General features: G+C 40.4%; 2 protein-coding genes across 2 annotated transcripts in view; one reads left to right on the top strand and one right to left on the bottom strand.

Annotated features, from left to right (window-relative positions):
* LOC119544152 (sterol 26-hydroxylase, mitochondrial-like) overlaps window positions 1–7303 on the bottom strand; it is a 32616-nt gene extending 25313 nt beyond the window's left edge. The window contains exon 1 of the mRNA XM_037849325.1: window positions 6510–7303. Coding sequence (XP_037705253.1) covers window positions 6510–6770 — 261 coding nt within the window. The 5' untranslated portion in view covers window positions 6771–7303. The remainder of the gene's footprint in view (window positions 1–6509) is intronic.
* The window catches only part of LOC119544153 (sterol 26-hydroxylase, mitochondrial-like), an 87983-nt gene that overhangs the window by 61868 nt on the left and 7412 nt on the right, over window positions 1–18703 (top strand). Inside the window, exons 1-2 of the transcript XR_005218778.1 lie at window positions 17371–17665; window positions 18354–18515. The gene's annotated coding sequence lies outside the window, so the exon portion shown is untranslated. Of the gene's footprint in view, window positions 17666–18353; window positions 18516–18703 lie in introns of the transcript that reaches the window.

The following is an 18703-nucleotide window of genomic DNA, read 5'->3' as shown; positions in this document are numbered from 1 at the left end:
AGAATAACCAACTACAATTTACAAACATAAAGGGGTGGAGCTAGGCTAGAACTAAAATAGCCATTACAAGAACAAGTGAATGGTTAGCTCTGAACTGACTCAAGTTCCTTCATTAACGTTAGGGGGTTGCCTTTGTGATTTTAGGACAATAGGGTTACAAGGCAAGGCCAATCCCGAGGTTTTCACAATTTGCAATTCAGTGAGTTTCAGTAATTTCAGGTATTTCCTTTTGGCTATTCTACAGTACACTAGAAAGTTTTAAAAAAAGATACCTATATAATGATTCAGTCATCATAATTATTTGTTAAATCTTAATTTCTTAGTTACAGAAGTGGCTGTCAGAGCCACTGAAACACTGAAAGGAAACCATCAAACAACAGCTGCTTAGGGCTAAGGGTTATTGGTTTAGACATATAAATTGTACTTGGAATTGGGAGTAAAGGTAGTGGGGCATCTGGAGTATCATATATAGAGTATCCATATATGTGGAGGATTTTATTAGGCCACATGTGCATGCCCAGGGCAAGATGAGTGCTCAGAAAGGACCTGAGAAGTCACTATGCTTTCACCTCAGACTGTTCTTTAGGCTCATTGTAGGACTGGCTAAAAGATGAAAGAAAGCACTAGCACACAGCCAGTCTGCAGGGACTGGAAAAGGTCTTTCAGGTTTTTGTTGCTGCTGCTCATTACTTCCAGGCATTCCGACTGAATGCAAGCTTAAAGAACAGAGGTTTTGGTGGCTACATCTATCAAGGGATACAATCTTTGCATAAACAGCTTGGAAAAATCATTAAACATACTACTATAGGCTTTAACAATGAGAAAGGGAAAAAAACAACAAACCCTGGGGAAGAGGGATAATCGGGTTTCCAGAGTTAACACATTAAAATATTCATATAATCAGATAACAACAACAAAAAATCACACAAAGAAACAGGAAAAGATGGTCTATTCAAGGGAACAAAATATAGTGAAAGAAAGTGTCAATGAGGAATGTCAGACTGATAATACCAAAGCCAGAAATGACATCAGAAGCAAAGAAAATTACAAACCAATATCCCTTATGAATATAGATGCAAAAATACTCAGCAAAATACTACCAAGTCAAATCCAATTGTACATTAAAAAGGATTATACACCATGACTAGTGGGATTTCTTATGGTTCAACTTAAGACAATCAAACAATGTAACATACTACATTAATGGAATGAAGGGGATAAAAAGCAAGAGATAATCTCAATTGACTCAAAAAAAGCACCTGACAAAATCCAGCACCCTTTCTTGATAAAAACACTCCAAACACTAGAAATAGAAGGGAATTTCCTCAACATGATAAAGGGCATTTATGACAATAACACAGCTAATATCATTCTCAATGGTGAAAGACTGAAAGCTTTTCTCCCCAAATCAGAAACAAGACAAGGATGTCTACTTTCACTATCACTATTCTACATTGTACTGAAAGTTCTAGGCAGAGAAATAAGGTAAGAAAGAGAAATCAAAGGAATCCAAATTGGAAAGGAAGAAGTAGAACTGTGTTTATTTGCAGATTACATGATTTTACTTAAAGGAAATCTCATAGAAAGGGTCTACAAGAAAGATACTAGAGTTTAATAAATGAATACAGCAAAGATACAGGGTACAAGAGCAACACGCAAAATTCAGTTGCATTTCTATACTTTAGCTACGAACAGTCCGAAAAGGAAATTGAAAAAACAATTCTATTTACATTAACATCTAAAAGAACAAAGTATCTAGGCATAATTTATCCAAGGATGTAAAAGACTGGCACACTGAACACTATAAAACATTGCTGAAAAAAATTAAACAAGATCTAAATAAATGGAAAGACATCTGTGTTCATGGATTAGAAGACTTACAGTTAAAATGTCAATATTACACAAAGCAAATAATGATCAAAATTCCTGCACCCATTTTTACAGAAATGGCAAAGACAATCATAAAATTCATATGGAATAGCAAGGGACCCAAAATAGCCAGAGCCATCTTTAAAAAGAACAAAGTTGGAGAAGTCATATTCCCCGATTTCAAAACTTACTACAAAGCTACAGTAATAAAAACAGTGGGATAGTGGCACAAGGACAGACCATATGAACCAATGGAATAGAATCAAGAGTCCAAAAATAAACTCACATTATCTATGGCCAATTGATTTTCAACAACAATGTCAAGTCATTCAATGGGGAAACAATAGTCTCTTCAACAAATGGTGCTGGGAAAACTGTATAACTACATGCAAAAGAATGAAAAGGGGACCTCTACCTTACACATGTACAAAAATTTACTCAAAATCGATCAAAGACCTAAATATAAGGGCTAAAATCATGAAATTCTTAGAAGAAAACATACGGGAAAATCTTTACAACCTTGTATTAGGCAATGGATTGACAGATATGACATCCAAACAATGAACAACAAAAGGAAAAATGAGATAAACTGGAAAGACAACCTACAGAATAGAAGAATGTATGAAGAACTCCTACAACTGAAAAACAAAACAAAACAAAACAAAAAAAACCTTATAACCCAATTTTTAAAATGGGCAAAGCACTTAAATAGACAGTTCTCCAAAGAAGATATACAAATGGCCATGAGCATATGAAGAGATGCTCAACATCATTGGCCATTAGGGAAACGCAAATCAAAACCACAATGAGGTACCACTTCACACCCACTAAGATGGCTAGAACTGAAGGGCCATGCTTGAGCAATCTGCCCACCTCCCACTTTGATGTTACTTCTTCAGTGTATCTAATATCAAAATCCCAGATCAGGGACCTGGGAAAGAGTCTCACAAAGAAGTTTACAAGCAGATGTATCCACTGCTTAGGACCACTCACAGCCTTTTGGCTGGTACATAGCAGTTACTCATTTACAAAACCTGATTTAGAACCTACTGTGTGCTCAGGATCTTGCCTGCTCCAACAGGGGCAGAGACGGAGAAGACCCAGGCCCAGACCTCAGTTGCTTCACAGGCCAGTCTCTGAGTAATAAATGTATGATGATGACAAACATGATCACCAAAAGGAGAAAGAGGGGCACAGGGCATTGGTGGGCACAGGAGGAGTCTCCACCCCAGGTAGCCCACAATAACAGCTACAGAATAGGTGTCTTATCTCATTCTCAGGGCAGACAGCTATAAAAGATAAAAATTTAATATAAATTTACATGTAAATTTCATATACATTCACATTCATTTCTGTACAACTCACCATTATTTTAGTTAGAAAAGAGCAAAGAACTGGCAACTATGGAGTAGCATGATGTTTACATGTCCCAATTCCCAACACACCCCCCCCCCCCCCGCTTTAAGTCCTACAATGCTTCCATAAGCTGACGTTTTTGGTTTTTTGGTTTGTGTGTGTGTGTGTGTGTGTGTGTGTGAGAGAGAGAGAGAGAGAGAGAGAGAGAGAGAGAGAGATAATACAGTTTTTGACAACTGAGGATCCAGGGGATACTGCAGTCAATGCCCTCACATCCACTCCGCTCCTCTCCTTGTGTGGTAGCCACGTGGTTTGGTGGGAGACACTCCAGCCCCAGCCTTAGGTGTGAGCCTCCAGGGGTCTAAGCTCCTGAGAGTTTGCCTCTTCCCCCAGCCACTATGATTGATTCAGGGATGGGCAATTAACCCGGGCCAAGCCAGTCAGTCATGGCTATCCCCATGACCACAGAGAATGGGCTGAGGAGAGAATCATGACACAAGATGACCCAATCACAGTGAAGCCCAAGACTCCTGCGGGAACCTGGGGAAAGAGGGGTAGGCAAGTGGAGTCTCACAGTGGATCTGCTGGCAGCAGCCTCAGCCCCTCCAAGAACATCAGCCCAAAGACAAACAAGCGGAGGCAAGACAGTGGAGCCAAAGTTGTAGCCCTGACGACATCACAAATCTCTAGATCAAACTACACCTAAAGGACACCCAACTAGTGCCCTTACATAACTTTTCTGTTAGATAAGCCAATAAATCTTCTTTATTGTTTAAGCCAGTTTGAGTGAAAACCAAATGAATTCTAATTGATAGAACATGGTCCGTGAAATGTGCCCTCTTCCTCATTAGGACAATTAACTGAGTTTTATAGGTATAAACCACTCTGCTCTTTATTAACTCACCCCAGCCACAGGTAGTGGGAAGGGCTGGTGCATTTCCCATGGGGCACCAGACTCATGTGACCCCAAGATCTTTGGGATACAAGCACTAAAGCCAAGGGGTCTTAAAAGGCCAAACATTCCTGACTCTCCCGTTTCTGACACCTCCTACTAGGGATTTCCTGAATTTCTGTGGTACTCAATGCATTGTCTAGAGACAATCCTGAGCAAAACCTCCCAGCAAATCTCCCTCTGAGAAAAGCTGACAAATGCTCAGTCCCCACCCGCAGACATTCTCTAGGCGCTCCTGTTTCCAGAGGTTAAGTTATGCTGGGGAACTTCATAGGACTCTGGTTTCTTGGCTTAGAGGAGCGAAGTCCATGGAGACTGTTTTTTGACCACCTCTGCGTGCCTCGTGACCTGACCACAATGTCTGGGAAGGGGTCAGGAGAGCAGGGGAGAGGGCAGCCTCCAGGCAGAGGAAGCAGCCCAGGCTGGGGTCAGTTTTGGCCTTCTAACCCTCAGAATCGTTTCTTCCCTTGGCCCCAAGACCCAGGCCAGCTCTCTGGAGTGAAAGAGAAATCTCCTTTTCTGTCTTCTATCAGACTGGCTTTTCCATCTTCACTTGTCACTCCGCAGCCCTATGCCCTCAGACCCTCATCTCCTGTCTAGTCTGTCCTGCTGCACACACCCCAACCTGGATTGTGCTCCTCAGGTGCCACCCTAACCCTATCCCTGAAAGCCCACCAGGGCCCATCCACCTGCCGCAAGAAGCCTGGGCCCTCAGCCTGGCCTCTCAGCCCTCCTCGGAGGGCTGTTCATTCCTCAGTCCCCACAGCTTCCTGTTTTTGACAACTCTCCTGCACAGCTGCATGGCCAGCCCGTGCCTCCCCATCCAAGCCCAAGGCCTGCCTGCCCCTCCTGTCAGTCTCTGACAACCAGATGTGGAGGGCACATGCTGGGCTCAGTAGGCCAAAAGCACCCCTTCTCCCTTGTATTAGTTAGGGTTCTTCAGAGACACAGGATGGACAGGATTTATGTATATGTAAATGTTAAGAGATTTATTATAAGAATTGGCTCATGCAGTCATCAGGACTGGTAAGTTTGAATTCCATAGGGCAGGCAGCAAGTTGGAAACTCTATGAAGGTGATGTTAAATCCCTCAGGAGAAGCTAGCTGGTTGAAGTAGAGACAGAAGTTCTATCTGACTGCTGAAATCCTCAGTTCTTTCTCTATGGCCTCCAACTAAATGGATGAGGAAATTCCTCTTGTTGCTGGAGACAATCTCTTTTGTTGACTGTAGACGTCATCAGCCATAGATGCAGTCAGCTGAATAATGATTTAAATCCAACTACAAAACACCCTCACAATATCAATCAGGCCACTGCTTGCTTGACCAAACAACTGGAATATAATCTAGCCCCGACGACGCAAGACATTAATCATCACACACCCATCCCTCCAAAAAATCTTGGCCCAGCTTCTCCTTCCTGGGCACTCTAGATCTCTTTCTGAAATTAACTGTTTATTGATCTAATTGCTCCCTGCCCTTGGTCTTCCCCAAAGAAGCATATAACCCCAGGAGGGCAGGGGTCTCGTTTCACAGAATCTTACCACTTAGAACTGTGCCTGGGGCCTAATAGGTGCGTTGATATTTGTTAATAGTCATTAGGAAGACAGATCCCTCGTGAATCCCTCCAGTTCATTTCCTAAAACCTCTCCAACTTATCCCACCTTTACTCACTGTGGGTTCTCCAAGCTCATTTGACAGTGGGCTCTCCATTCATCCCTGCCTCACCTTGGGATTCCACTAGATGAACTCTTCTGATTGGAAATCTATTTCTTAATAACACAAATGCAACTTTTCCTTAATGTATAAGGTTTTGCTTTTACTACCTGAGAAATGACATCTTTTCCCCCCTAAGGGAAAATTTACCTTGCAATTTGCTAAGAAGTTCCTGTAATTCTCCTGAAGTTGTTTCCTTCAGAAAAATCTGTGGTAGCCAGTATGATAACAGAATTAACTGTGGTTAATTATGGTTAATGATTAGTAGATGCTGTAACATCTGGCAGCTTATGCACTTTTATCTGCCATTCCAGTAGGAGGAGAGCTCCCTCCTCTCTCAACATTGGTACTCTTTCAGTCTCTCCCCCAAGTCACCTTCTTTCTGGTGCTTTCCTGATTCATCCCATTGATGGACCTGTTCATTTCAGGTCAAAGGGTTCTGTTTGCATTTTACACACTCTCCCTGGAGATTTCCAATTTATGACTGTAAGACCTAGTTGGCCCCGAGCTAAGTTCCCAGGTCCTTCACTTTTGGTCCAACGTTTCCTCCACCCACCCCCCAACTTCTCTGTCCCCATGCTCACCCCCACCCCCGGGTCGCGATGCCCCACCGGGTACCTGGAGCCGGTGCAGCTGCAGCGCATAGCCTTGCACCAACAGCTGGAAAAGGAAGCGCAGCTGCCCGGGCCCTGGAAGCTCCTCCGGGCTTCGCAGCCGCCGGTCGCCAGGCCCGTCTCCGGGAGGGCTGGCTGCCTCGGCCGCGGGGAGCGCAGCGGGCAGCGCGGCCTTGGTCCTTGCCCCCGGAGGGCGGAGGCCACGACCCGCCACCCGCGTCCCCAGCAGCGCCCAGCGCAGCCTCGTGCAGCCCAGCGCAGCCATGGACGGTGCTCGGCCGGCCGCGCCTCTGGATCCCGAGTGCGCAGCGCCTGGACCAGCCCCGGAGTTAGGCGAGAAGGCGGGGTCAAAGCCAGGGGCTGCCCGGGGCGGGCGGGAGAAGGCGGGCCGGGCCCCTTCCCGCTATCTCGGCTCCGCGATCCTCGCTGCCTCCAAATCAGGACTAGGGAACACACGGAAACCCCCTTCGCCAGCTGGAAGCGCCGCGGTCCGGGAAAGGGGTGGCCACCCCAATAGCAGCAGACGGACGGGGTGACTTTGGAGACCCTCCAGAGGAGCAGGGCCTTTCTGCGCGGACGCTCCACCCAGCGCTTCCGCTAACTCTCGGCTTGGTCTAAACTCGGAGCGGGAGCGCAGCGAAGTTCGGGGAAGTCAAAGGCCTTCCAAGGGTTGGAGGCCCCAGCCGGGAGGCCCGCCCCCTCCTGCGGGTTCGCGACCCCAAAGCTCCATCGCCTCAGGGGTCCTCACGTCTCCAAAGGGACTGGGAATCGGCTGCTGAAGTCGAAATGGCCGCTGGGTTTGCTAAAGGCAGCTCAGATGATACAGGAATCTGAGCAGTGAGCGAGCGGAGAGCAAATCTGGCTGCACAGAGGCCAGGGTCATCTGATCTCTAAACCGGGAAGAGCCAAACAAACTTAAGTTTTCTGGGTTTTGTTTTCTTTTGTTCTTTTACAAACCTCCCCATTCACCCCAAGCCTGCCAAGGCAGGGTTCAGAACAGATTTAATGGGTTGTGACCAGAATTATTTTTAGTAAAATAGAAAGAAGAAAATTGTACAGAAAATATTGCAAGAAGAGAAAGTATTTTTCATATTTTCATTTTTTCTCACATACTTTAAAAATATATCTATCAAAAATTAAACATGACTCATACAAATATAAAATAAGTGCACAGCAAAAAGTATTTAACCCATTAATGAGAGAACAAGCAGGATAGTAAATCTGGTTCTAGGAGCATTTGAAGAATTCATTATTTATAGACAGCCTGGGAAGGGGGAGTACATATTAAGTTCAAATGGGCATCACTTAGACTGACAGCTTACGTGGCTAGGTGTTAATTTTTAAAAACTTATCCCATTAAGGTTCATACAGCTTCTTGAATCTGTAACTTTCATCAGTGGTGGGAAATTTTCAGCCATTCTCTGTCAAACATTGCACCTACTCCATTCCTCCTCTTCTGTTTTTAAGACTCCAAATTGTAAATCTGTTAGACCTTCTCCCTGTCTCTTCTTGTCTCATACCCTCTCTTCTGTAATTTCTATCCCTTTGTCTCTTCTAGTTGATTAATTCTCTATTCAGCTATGTCTAATCTGCTGTTGAACCTATCCATGAGTTCATTTCTATTATCTTATTTTTCAATTTTCAATTTTGATTTGTTTCAAAACAATGTCCTTTTTATGGTTTATGGTTTTATAACACATTTCTTCCTGATCTTTTATTTTCCCCTTTAACTTTACAAACATAGGTGATTTGAGGATTTTGAGGGCTAACTCCATAAGGGGAGCCCATGTGGGACAATTTCTATTGCCTGTTGCTTTGTTCATGCCACCATATTCCATCCTGGACCAGGCTACTTTTGATTGTGTGTCAGAAAATATATTCAAGTTATTAGTAGAACTAATTTGAGGCTTAGAATGATTTTATTTTCCTCCAAGGAAGATTTGCTGTTGTTTTTGACATTTGCCTGAAAGCATGATCAATCCAGGATCACCTTAATACAATTTCTGAAGTGAGATGCTTTGAAGCTGAGCTGCAGCCAGTTAGAGGGTCTGTGCTTTTCCAGGCCTTAATCCTTTTGGGCCCCAACACAAAATTCAGGTATAACAGGGCCTGGACTCCAACTTTTTCCCCCTCCCATCCCTGTGAGACTCAACCACTCACCTTTTGGCTTCCTGTTCTGAAAATGACAAAATATCATTAGAAGGAAAGTAGTCCCAATGCCTAGAACTTCCCTTTGGATTTTTGTCTTCTGGTTCTTGCCTGGTAGCTCTTCATTCCCTTGATTGTTCTCTGATGCTGAGGTCTTCAAGTAAATGCTTTTCAAAGTTTGTTCTGCTTTGCAAGCTATCCTGAGAAGGAGTTGAGTACAATATTAATAGAAGTGGAAATCCAACTTCTGCTGTTTTCTTTATTCATTCATTCTTTATTTCCCCCACTAGGTTCATTTAATAATTTTTAACCTTTTAAAAAATTGGCTACTTAATGAACTCTTTTTATTTCAGAATACATGCATTTAAGGCTACACATCTTCCTGTGTTACTATTTTGGCCATATCTCAAAAGGATTTGATAACTTCCCTTAATGTCATGTATTCATGTATTAACAAATTGTTTGTCATTTTCATTTTAATTTCCTAATTAATCTAAGAGTGATGTAGAAAGGTGTTTTTATTTACAAGTAAATAATTGTTTTGTTTTGTTTTGTTTTGTTTTTGTTTTGAAAGGGGCTATTCTTTTGCTATTAATTTCTAATGTTATTACATTGAGGTCAGAGTGTTTATATTCTATTTTTTTACATATATTGAAATGTTTTTGATGGTCTAGCACTTGCTTATTTTTCTGAATATTTCATATGTATTTTCAAAATGCATATTGTTTGTTAATTTATTACTTTGTCATTTAATTCCTCTATAGTCTTACTTAATTTTTTATTAATAGACCGTTTTTAGAGCAGTTTTAGGTTTACAGAAAAACTGCACAGAAAGTACAGAAAACTCCATATACCTTCTTCTCTGACCCCTCTCCCAGCCATTTCTCCTATTATTAACAGCTTGCACTTGTGTGGTACATTTGTTATGATCGATGGATCAATATTGGTAAGTCCATGATTTACAATAGGGTTCACTGTTTGTGTTTTATGGTTCTATGGGTTTTGACAAATGCATAATGTCATGTATCCACCATTACAATATCATACAGAATAGAATAGTTTCACTGTGCTAAAAATGCCCCGTGCTTCACTTATTCATCCTCCCCTGCTCCCCTTGAACCTGCAGCAACCATTGATCTTTTTACTGACTCTATAGTTTTGCCTTTTCCAGAATATTATATAGTTGGAAACATACAGTATGTAGTCTTTTCAGACTGGCTTCTTTCACTTAGCATTATTCATTTAATGTTCCCCCATGCCTTTTCATGTCTTGATAGTTCGTTCATTTTTATCGCTGAATAATAGTTCATTGTATGGATATTCAACAGTTTGTTTATTCATTCACCTACTGAAGGACTTCTCGGTTGCTTCTAATTTGGGGAAATTATGAATAAAGCTACTCTAAACATTCATATGCATATTTTTATGTAGACATCAGTTTTCAGCTCATATAGGTAAATACATAGGAGTGTGATGCTGGATTATATGTTAACCTATGTTTAACTTTGTAAGAAACTGCCAAAATGTCTTCCAAAGTATCTGTAACACTTTAAATCCCCACCAGTAATGAATGAGTTCCTATTGTGAGAAACAAGCACTATTCCTAAAAAGGAATAAACGCTAACTCCATTGGGGAGAAGAAAAGAATTTATTCACAATCTTGCAAAAACAGGCACATAACCAAAATGTGGGGGGTTGGCACCCAGAACAATAGACCCAGCACTATTTATTCCCTACACCTAACTGCAAGTCCCTCCCCTGTTTCTCCAGTGGCTGGATACTTCAGACGTTACATTCTATTTGACAAGTCTAACTAGCCCACACAAATTTGAAACATTCAAAATAAGTCTCCCTTGAAAACTCAAAACATTTGAAACAAGGAACATTTGAAGCAGGTCTCCATGCCTAACTATAATTGTTATGCCCAGGCCTCCTTCCTTTGTTCTTTAACTGCAGAGCCAGTCTGAGCTAGTTGAGTAACCGGTTATGAGGCTATTTTAGGAACCTCCACTCCCAAGTCTCTATCTTGCAAGGACAGTGGGCAGATAAACAGGAGGACCAGCCACCGATTAAGCTTGGCTTCTTAACCCTCTGCCATTCCCCTGAGCTGCCTCCACCCTGTGTGAAAGCTAAACTTAATCTAATTCTCACACTATTGCTCCACATCCTTGCTGCATTTGTGTTGTCAGTGTTTTGGATTTTAGCTAATCTAAATGTGAAGCGGTATCTCATTGTCTGTTCTGGTTTGCTAATGCTGCCGGAATGTAAAACACCAGAAATGGATTGGCTTTTATAAAAGGGGGTTTATTTGATTACACAGTTACAGTCTTAAGGCCATAAAGTGTCCAAGGTAACACATCAGCAATCGGGTACCTTTACTGGAGGATGGCCAGTGGTATCCGGAAAACCTCTGTTAGCGGGGAAGGCACATGGCTGGTGTCCGCTCCAAAGTTCTGGTTTCAAAATGGCTTTCTCCCAGGACATTCCTCTCTAGGCTGCAGTTCCTCAAAAATATCACTCTTAGTTGCACTTGGGGAATTTGTCCTCTCTTAGCTTCTCTGGAGCAGGAGTCTGCTTTCAATGTCGTCTTCAAACTGTCTCTCATCTGCACCTCCCGTGCTTTCTTCAAAGTGTCCCTTTTGGCTGTAGCTCCTCTTCAGAATGTCACTTTCAGCTGCACTGAGTTCCTTCTGTTTGTCCGCTCATTTATATGGCTCCAGTGATTTAATTTAGACCCACCCTGAATGGGTGGGGCCACACCTCCATGGAAATTATCCAATCAGAGTCACCAACCACAGATGGATGGGGTGCATCTCCACAGAAACACTCAAAGAATTACAATCTAATCAACACTGATACATCTGCCCACACAAGATTACATCAAAGATAATGGCATTTTGGGGGGACATAATACATTCAAACCGGCACATTGTCGTAATTAAATTCCATATGGCATGTGATGTTGAACATGTTTTCATAAAATCATGCAGAAAATAGAGAGTTCCTATATACCCCTCCCTCATATATCAGTTTTCCCTATTATTTACATTTTGCATTAGTGTGGCACCTTGATTACAATTGGTGAAATGATGCTATTATAATTATATTATTAACTACAGACCATAGTGTACTTTACAGATCACTCTTTGTGTTCTATGTTTTGTTTTGTTTTGTTAAATTTATTCTGGTAACATATACAATTAAAAACTTCCCATTTCAACCACCTTCACCTTCTCTGGTTTTAAATGAGCATTTTATATGACTCCATTTTCTCTCCTCTCTTAGCATATCAATTATACCTCCTTTTCAAAAATTTTTAATGACCCTAGAGTTTAGTGGTTGCCTAAATACATTGACAGCTAATCTAAATCCATTTTAAATAACACTATACCACTTTACAGGTAGTGAAGTTATAATAGAGTATTTCCAACTCCTCATTTCCACCTTGTGTAACACTGCAATCATTCATTAAACACTATAAGCGTTTGAGAGATTATTGCTATTATTGTTTTGAATAAATTCTTGAGGGAGACCCAATTCCCCTTTGTTCGGGTTCACCATTTTGCTAGGCAGTGGCAGTGGCGGCAGCAGCAGCAGCTGGAGCCTCTGATTGGGTTTCGGGGTCCGGTACTGGAGCCAATCAGCACAGGCAGTGAGCTGGGGGAGTGAGGCACAGAGTGCACCTTGCAGTCTTCAAGGATCTCCACAGTAGAGCTCACCATGGAAGAGATTCTAACTTGGAGGAACCATGGAGCAGTATACAGCAAACAGCAATAGTTCAACAGAGCAGATTGTTGTGCAGGCTGGACAGATTCAGCAGCAGGTCCAGGGGCAGCCATTAATGGTGAAAGTCAGTGGAGGCCAGTTAATCACATCAACTGGCCAACCCATCATGGTCCAGGCTGTCCTTGGTGGGCAAGGTCAAACTATCATGCAAGTACCTGTATCTGGGACACAGGGTTTACAGCAGGTAAAGATGCTGCAAGAAAGGAAAACTACAGGTCAAACTCCCTCATGAATATAAATGCATAAATTCTCAACAAAATACTTGCAAATCAAATCCAAAGACACATTAAAAAAACCATGCACCATGACCAAGTTGGGTTCATTCCAGGCATGCAAGGATGGTTCAACATAAGAAAATCAATCAACGTAATGCAACACATTAACAAATTGAAAGGGAAAAATCAAATGATCATCTCAATAGATGCTGAAAAAGCATTTGACAAAATTCAGCACACTTTTTTAATAAAAACACTTCAAGAGGTAGGAATTGAAGGAAACTTTCTCAATATGATAAAGGACATATATGAAAAACCCACAGCCAGCATAGTACTCAAAGGTGAGAAATTGAAAGCCGCCTCTCTAAGATCAGGAATGAGGCAAGGATGCCCACTCTCACCATTGTTATTCAACATTGTGCTAGAAGTACTAGCCTGAGCAACCTGGCAAGACAAAGAAATAAAAGGAACCCAAATTGGAAAGGAAGAAGTAAAAGTGTCATTAATTGCAAATGATATGATCTGATATTTGGAAAACCCTGAGAAATCAATAACACAGCTACTTGAGCTAATAAACAAACGTAGCAAAGTAGCAGGATACAAGATTAATTAATGCACATAAGTCAGTAATGTTCCTATACACTAGAAATGACCTAACTGAAGAGACACTCAAGAAAAAGATTCCATTCTCAATAGAAACTAAAAAAATCAAGTACCTATGAATAAACTTAACCAAGGATGTACAAGACCTATACATAGAAAATTACATAACTTTACTAAAAGAAATAGAAGGGGACCTAAAAAGCTGGAAAAATATTCCATATTCATGGATAGGGAGGCTAAATGTCGTTAAGATATCAGTTCAACCCAAACTCATCTATGGAATCAGTGCAAGCCCAATTAAAATTCTAATAACCTACTTTTCAGACTTGGAAAAGCTAGTTATCAAATTTATCTGTAAGGGAAAGATGCCTCAAATTGCTAAAAACATTCTAAAAAAGAAAAACGAAGTGGGAAGACTTACACTTCCTGACTTTGAAGCTTACTATAAAGCCACAGTAGTCAAAACAGCATGGTACTGGTGCAAAGATAGACATATTGGTCAATGGAATCAAATTGAGAATTCAGAGATAGACCCCCAGATCTATGGCCAACTGATCTTTGATAAGGCCCCTAAAACCACTGAGCTGGGACATAACAGTCTCTTCAACAAATGGGGCTGGTAGAGCTGGATATCCTTATCCAAAAGAATGAAAGAGGACCCCTATCTCACACCCTACACAAAAATTAACTCAAAGTGAATTAAAGACCTCAATATAAGAGTCGGTACCATAAAACTCCTAGAAGATAATGTAGGGAAACATTTTCAAGAACTTGTATTAGGACTTACACCCAAATTGGGTGTAAGTTCACTTCTTAGAACTTACACCCAAAGCACAAGCAATGAAAGGAAAAATAGATAAATGGGAACTCCTCAAAATTAAAAGCTTCTGTACCTCAAAGGAATTTGTCTAAAAAGTGAAGAGGTAGCCAACTCAATGGGAAAAAAATATTTGGAAACCACATATCTAATGAGACTGATATCTTGCATATATAAAGAAATCCTACAACTCAACAAAAATAGCACAAATAGCCCAATTATAAAATGGGCAGAAGATGTGAAAAGACATTTCACTGAAAAGGAAATACAAATGGCTAAAAAACACATGAAAAAATGTTCATCTTCACTAGCTATTAGGGAGATGCAAATTAAGACCACAATGAGATTTTCATCTCACACCAATTAGAATGGCTGCCATTAAACAAACAGGAAACTACAAATGCTGGAGAAGATGTAGAGAAATTGGAACACTCATTCATTGCTGGAGGACAGTCTGGCAGTTCCTTAGAAAACTAGGTATCAAGTTACACTTCAATCCAGCAATTTCATGTCTCGGTATATATCCAGAAGATCTGAAAGCAGTGACATGAACTTATATCCGCACATCAATGTTCACAGCAGCAATATTCACAAGTGCCAAGAAATGGAAACAATTCAAATGTCCTTCAGCAGATGAGTGGATAAATAAAATGTGGTATATACACACGATGGAATACTACGCGGCAGTAAGAAGGAACAATGTCGTGAAACATATGACAACATGGATGAACCTTGAAGACATAGTGCTGAGCGAAATAAGCCAGGCACAAAAAGAGAAATATTATATGCTACCACTAATGTAAACATTGAAAAACGTAAAACAAATGGTTTATAATGTAGAATGTAGGGGAGCTAGTGATAGAGAGCAATTAGGAAGGGGAAACGATAATCCAATAAGAACAGATAAGCTATTGAGGGTAATCTCAATTTAAGGGATGCTCAGGAATGATTATGGTTTGCAAATTTTCTTGGATATCATAGGAACATGTTGGAAGCAATGTAGTTATTTTAGGTTATTTGTTTTTCCTAATCCTTTGTTTTGTTAGGGTTTGTTAATTTTCTTGGGGTATGGCAGGGATGTGTTGGAAGCAATGCAGTTATTTTAGGTTATTTGTTTTTCTTATTTCTCTGTTTTGTTTGAATTTTTTATATAAAGTTAAAAAAAGCTATTGAATTTTAAAAACTCAGCTTCAGTGTAGTTATTTTAGGTTATTTGGTTTTTCTTATGCCTTTGTTGGATTATGGTTTGTAAATTTTCTTGAGGTATGGTAGGAACATGTTGGAAGCAATGTAGTTATTTTAGATTGTTTGATTTTCATAATCCTTTGCTTTGTTTTGTTTGAAATGTTGGGGGTTTTTTTGGTTGTTGTTTGTTTTTTAATTTTTCAATAAATGAAGTTAAAAAATTAAATTAAATTAAAGATTTTGAGTGTCAGTGATATATCCAGTGCTGGAATGGATGTGGAAAAAGAATACTTTCACTATTTTTGTGGATTTCAACTTCTAAAATCTAAAGTCTTTTTGGTGGAGCATCTTACCATATATTTAAGTTTACATATATAAACCTTTTGATCTAGCAGTCCCACTTCTGAGATTCTACCCTATAGGAAGAAAATCAGCAGTATGTACATAGCAATGTACAGTCATTTATCGTAGCCTTGTTGTAGCCAAAAAAGAATCTCTCAGGTAATAACCTGAATTTTCATTTATTGGAGAATGGTTGAATAAACCATAGTATGATTATACAGTAGTGTATTATGTCTTTGTTAAAAAAGGATGAACTGTTGACCTGAGGGTGTTTATAATATCAAAGTTTTTTTAGTAAAAAATAAATTACAAAGAAGTACAAAAAAAAATTATCTGTTACATCACATAAGAATTAGAAAAAAAGATTGCATATTATTTTCAATTATTCCTTCTCAGGTTCTCTTCCTTTCCTTATATAGATCTAAGTTTCTGGCATATATCAGCTTCCTTCTCTCTGAAGAACTTACAACATTTCTTGCAGGGCAAGTCCACTGGCAACACATTCCCTCAATTTTGTTTGTCTGATAAAGCCTTTACTTATCTTTCATCTTTGAAGGATAATTTCACTGGACACAGAATTCTAAGCTGGTGGTTTTCTTCTTTCAAAACTTTAGTTATTTCACTGCGCTGTGCTCTTGCTTGCATGGTTTCTGAAGAGAAGTCCAATATAATTCTTATTTTTGTTTCTCTATAGGTTAGGTGTTTTTTCCCTTTGGCTTCTTTCAAGATTTTCTCTGTCTTCGATTTTCTGCAATTTGATTTAGATAGGCCCAGGTGTGTTTTTTTGGTATTTATTTTGTTTGGTGTTCTCTCAACTTCCTCTCTCTCTGCAGTTTGGTGTCTGTCAATATTTGGAAAAATATTCAAGCTCTCTGATTCCTTCCTTGTCTGAGTCCAGTCTACTAATAAGCCCGACAAAAAAACATTCTTCATTTCTGTTACAGAGTGGTTTGTTCTTATTTCTAGCATTTTCTTTTGATTCTTTTAAAAATTTCCATCTCTCTGCTTACATTACTCATTTGTCCTTGCATGTTGTCCAATGTTTCTATTAGAGCCCTTAGAATAATCAGTCATTTTAAATTCCTGGTCTGATGATTCCAGCACTTCTGTAATATCTGAGTCTGGTTCTGATGCTTGCTCTATCTCTTCAGACTGATTTTTTTGCTGTTTAGTATGCCCTGAAATTTTTTGTCATTGTTGAAATCTGGACATTATGTACCAGGAAAAATGGGACTGATGTAGATAGGTCTTTGGTGTGAGGTTTTATGTTTTGCTGGCTAGAACTTAGACTGCGTTTACTGTTTTCTGTAACTGTAGGTGTCAGAGGCTAAAATTTCCTCTGGTGTCCTTGTTTTTGTCTCCCCTGTGGTCTTTAGGTTTTCTAGAGACTTCTTAAATAAGGTCTGAATCTTGCAATTCTTTCCCTTCTAATGCCCGGTTATTATACAGGAGTACAATTGATACGGAGGTGAGAGGAGGGGAAGCATTTCTACAATCCTATTATTAGGTCTCAGGCTTTTGATACTGGGCTCTAACATTCCTAAGTGCTTTTCAGCGCCCCCTCCCCCGCACCTGCTGCCGACACACACGCACTTAGGTAAACAAGAAGGCTAAGGGAGCTAGGGTTGGGTATTCCCTTCCCCCACATGGAAGGTTAGAAAGGGCTGGAGTTGGGTTTTCCCTTCTCACAAATTGATTAGGCTCTGGTAAAAGAGTTTCTCTGGGAAGCAGTCCCTTTTTAAAGAAAGCAGAACACTCTAGGTGTGTTTTGAAATGCTTACTATTCCCCTCAGCTTGCTGGAAGGATAAGGGTCTTTTCATCTATCTTTACCATGAGAACCTGGCAAGGTTCCTGGAGGTAAAACTCATGAAACTGTGGGGATCCCACTAACACTGGAAAGCTGAGAGTTTCCACCAATGGTCCCACAGACACAGAGGGGCTGGAGGCCTCCTGGGAGACAGTGAATGAGGAGCCTCCAGTTCCTGTTTTCTTTACAACATTCCCATTCAGGAGCATGGTGGCATGGCTGCTGGTGTGGTTCCTCTACTGGTTGACCTATAAAAGTAAGTATCTCACCCTGAACAAATTACTTTTCTTCCCTTTAGACTGTTCAGTCTAAGTAAGGATACTTCTCCCCAAAATTTACTGAATCAGAGAATATCGGTTATTTTGCTAAGGACCAAAACAGCTGGTTTCTTTCTTGTTTTGCTTGGGCACATGGGTCGATCTGCTGACAATCCCAGGAGGTCTTAATGGCTACACTCTTTGATACCAGGGAGAGAAAATTGCTTTAACTAAACTCTTTCAAGTCAGTAGTTATCCCCTGGTTGGGGGTAGGATGGCATGGCCAATTTTTCCACACAATGCTCACCATAGGTTTGAAATACCACCTGATCTTTCCTTCAGTTCTAATATATATTTGGATCTATCTCTGTAGTCTCAGTTCCAGGAGTCAAAAATTCAGATAGCTATCAGTGAAACTAATCAGACCAGAAGCCAGAATAGGAGTGGTGAGAATTGTGGCAAGCTGAAGAGGACATGCCCAGCGCAGCTACCACCCAGTTCAATGCAGTTGTTGCCATGTGGGAATGTTTGCTCAGTGCTGCTAGAGCTCTGGATTTTTAAGAAAAGACAGAAATCACAATTTTTATGAGAAATCAGTTGATAAATTTTTTAAAAGTTAATCACCCCAAACAAAATTGTGTGTGCTAGTTTTTACCCTCTTTTTTTTTATGTTCTGTTTTTCTCTAGGCCTGTTTCTATGCCAATGCAATACATTTGAAATATTGCCCCTCTCTAAAAAGGCCTTCCACCCATACAATTCATTCGAATACCACAGCCTCCCTGAATAATTGAAGATCATTTTTCTCCTTCTTCACATAAGGAAAATGAAGTTTGGAGACATAAAGAGCAGTAAGTAAGTGGTAGAGCCAGACTTTGAACTCAAGTCTTTCAGGTCATGTGTTTAATGTTCTTTCCACTCAATTTGAGGTAAGAGAGGAAAAATAGTCAATGGAAAAATTTCTACTGAAGATATGGAAAGTCAAGGAGAGCTCCCTATTACCCTGATTACCAGAGGCTAGATTGTGGTCCATGGAAGT

Source organism: Choloepus didactylus, chromosome 9 (genome assembly GCF_015220235.1).
Source record: "Choloepus didactylus isolate mChoDid1 chromosome 9, mChoDid1.pri, whole genome shotgun sequence".
In the NCBI taxonomy this organism is placed as follows: Eukaryota; Metazoa; Chordata; class Mammalia; order Pilosa; family Megalonychidae; genus Choloepus; species Choloepus didactylus.
This window is presented reverse-complemented; position numbering and strand designations above follow the sequence as displayed.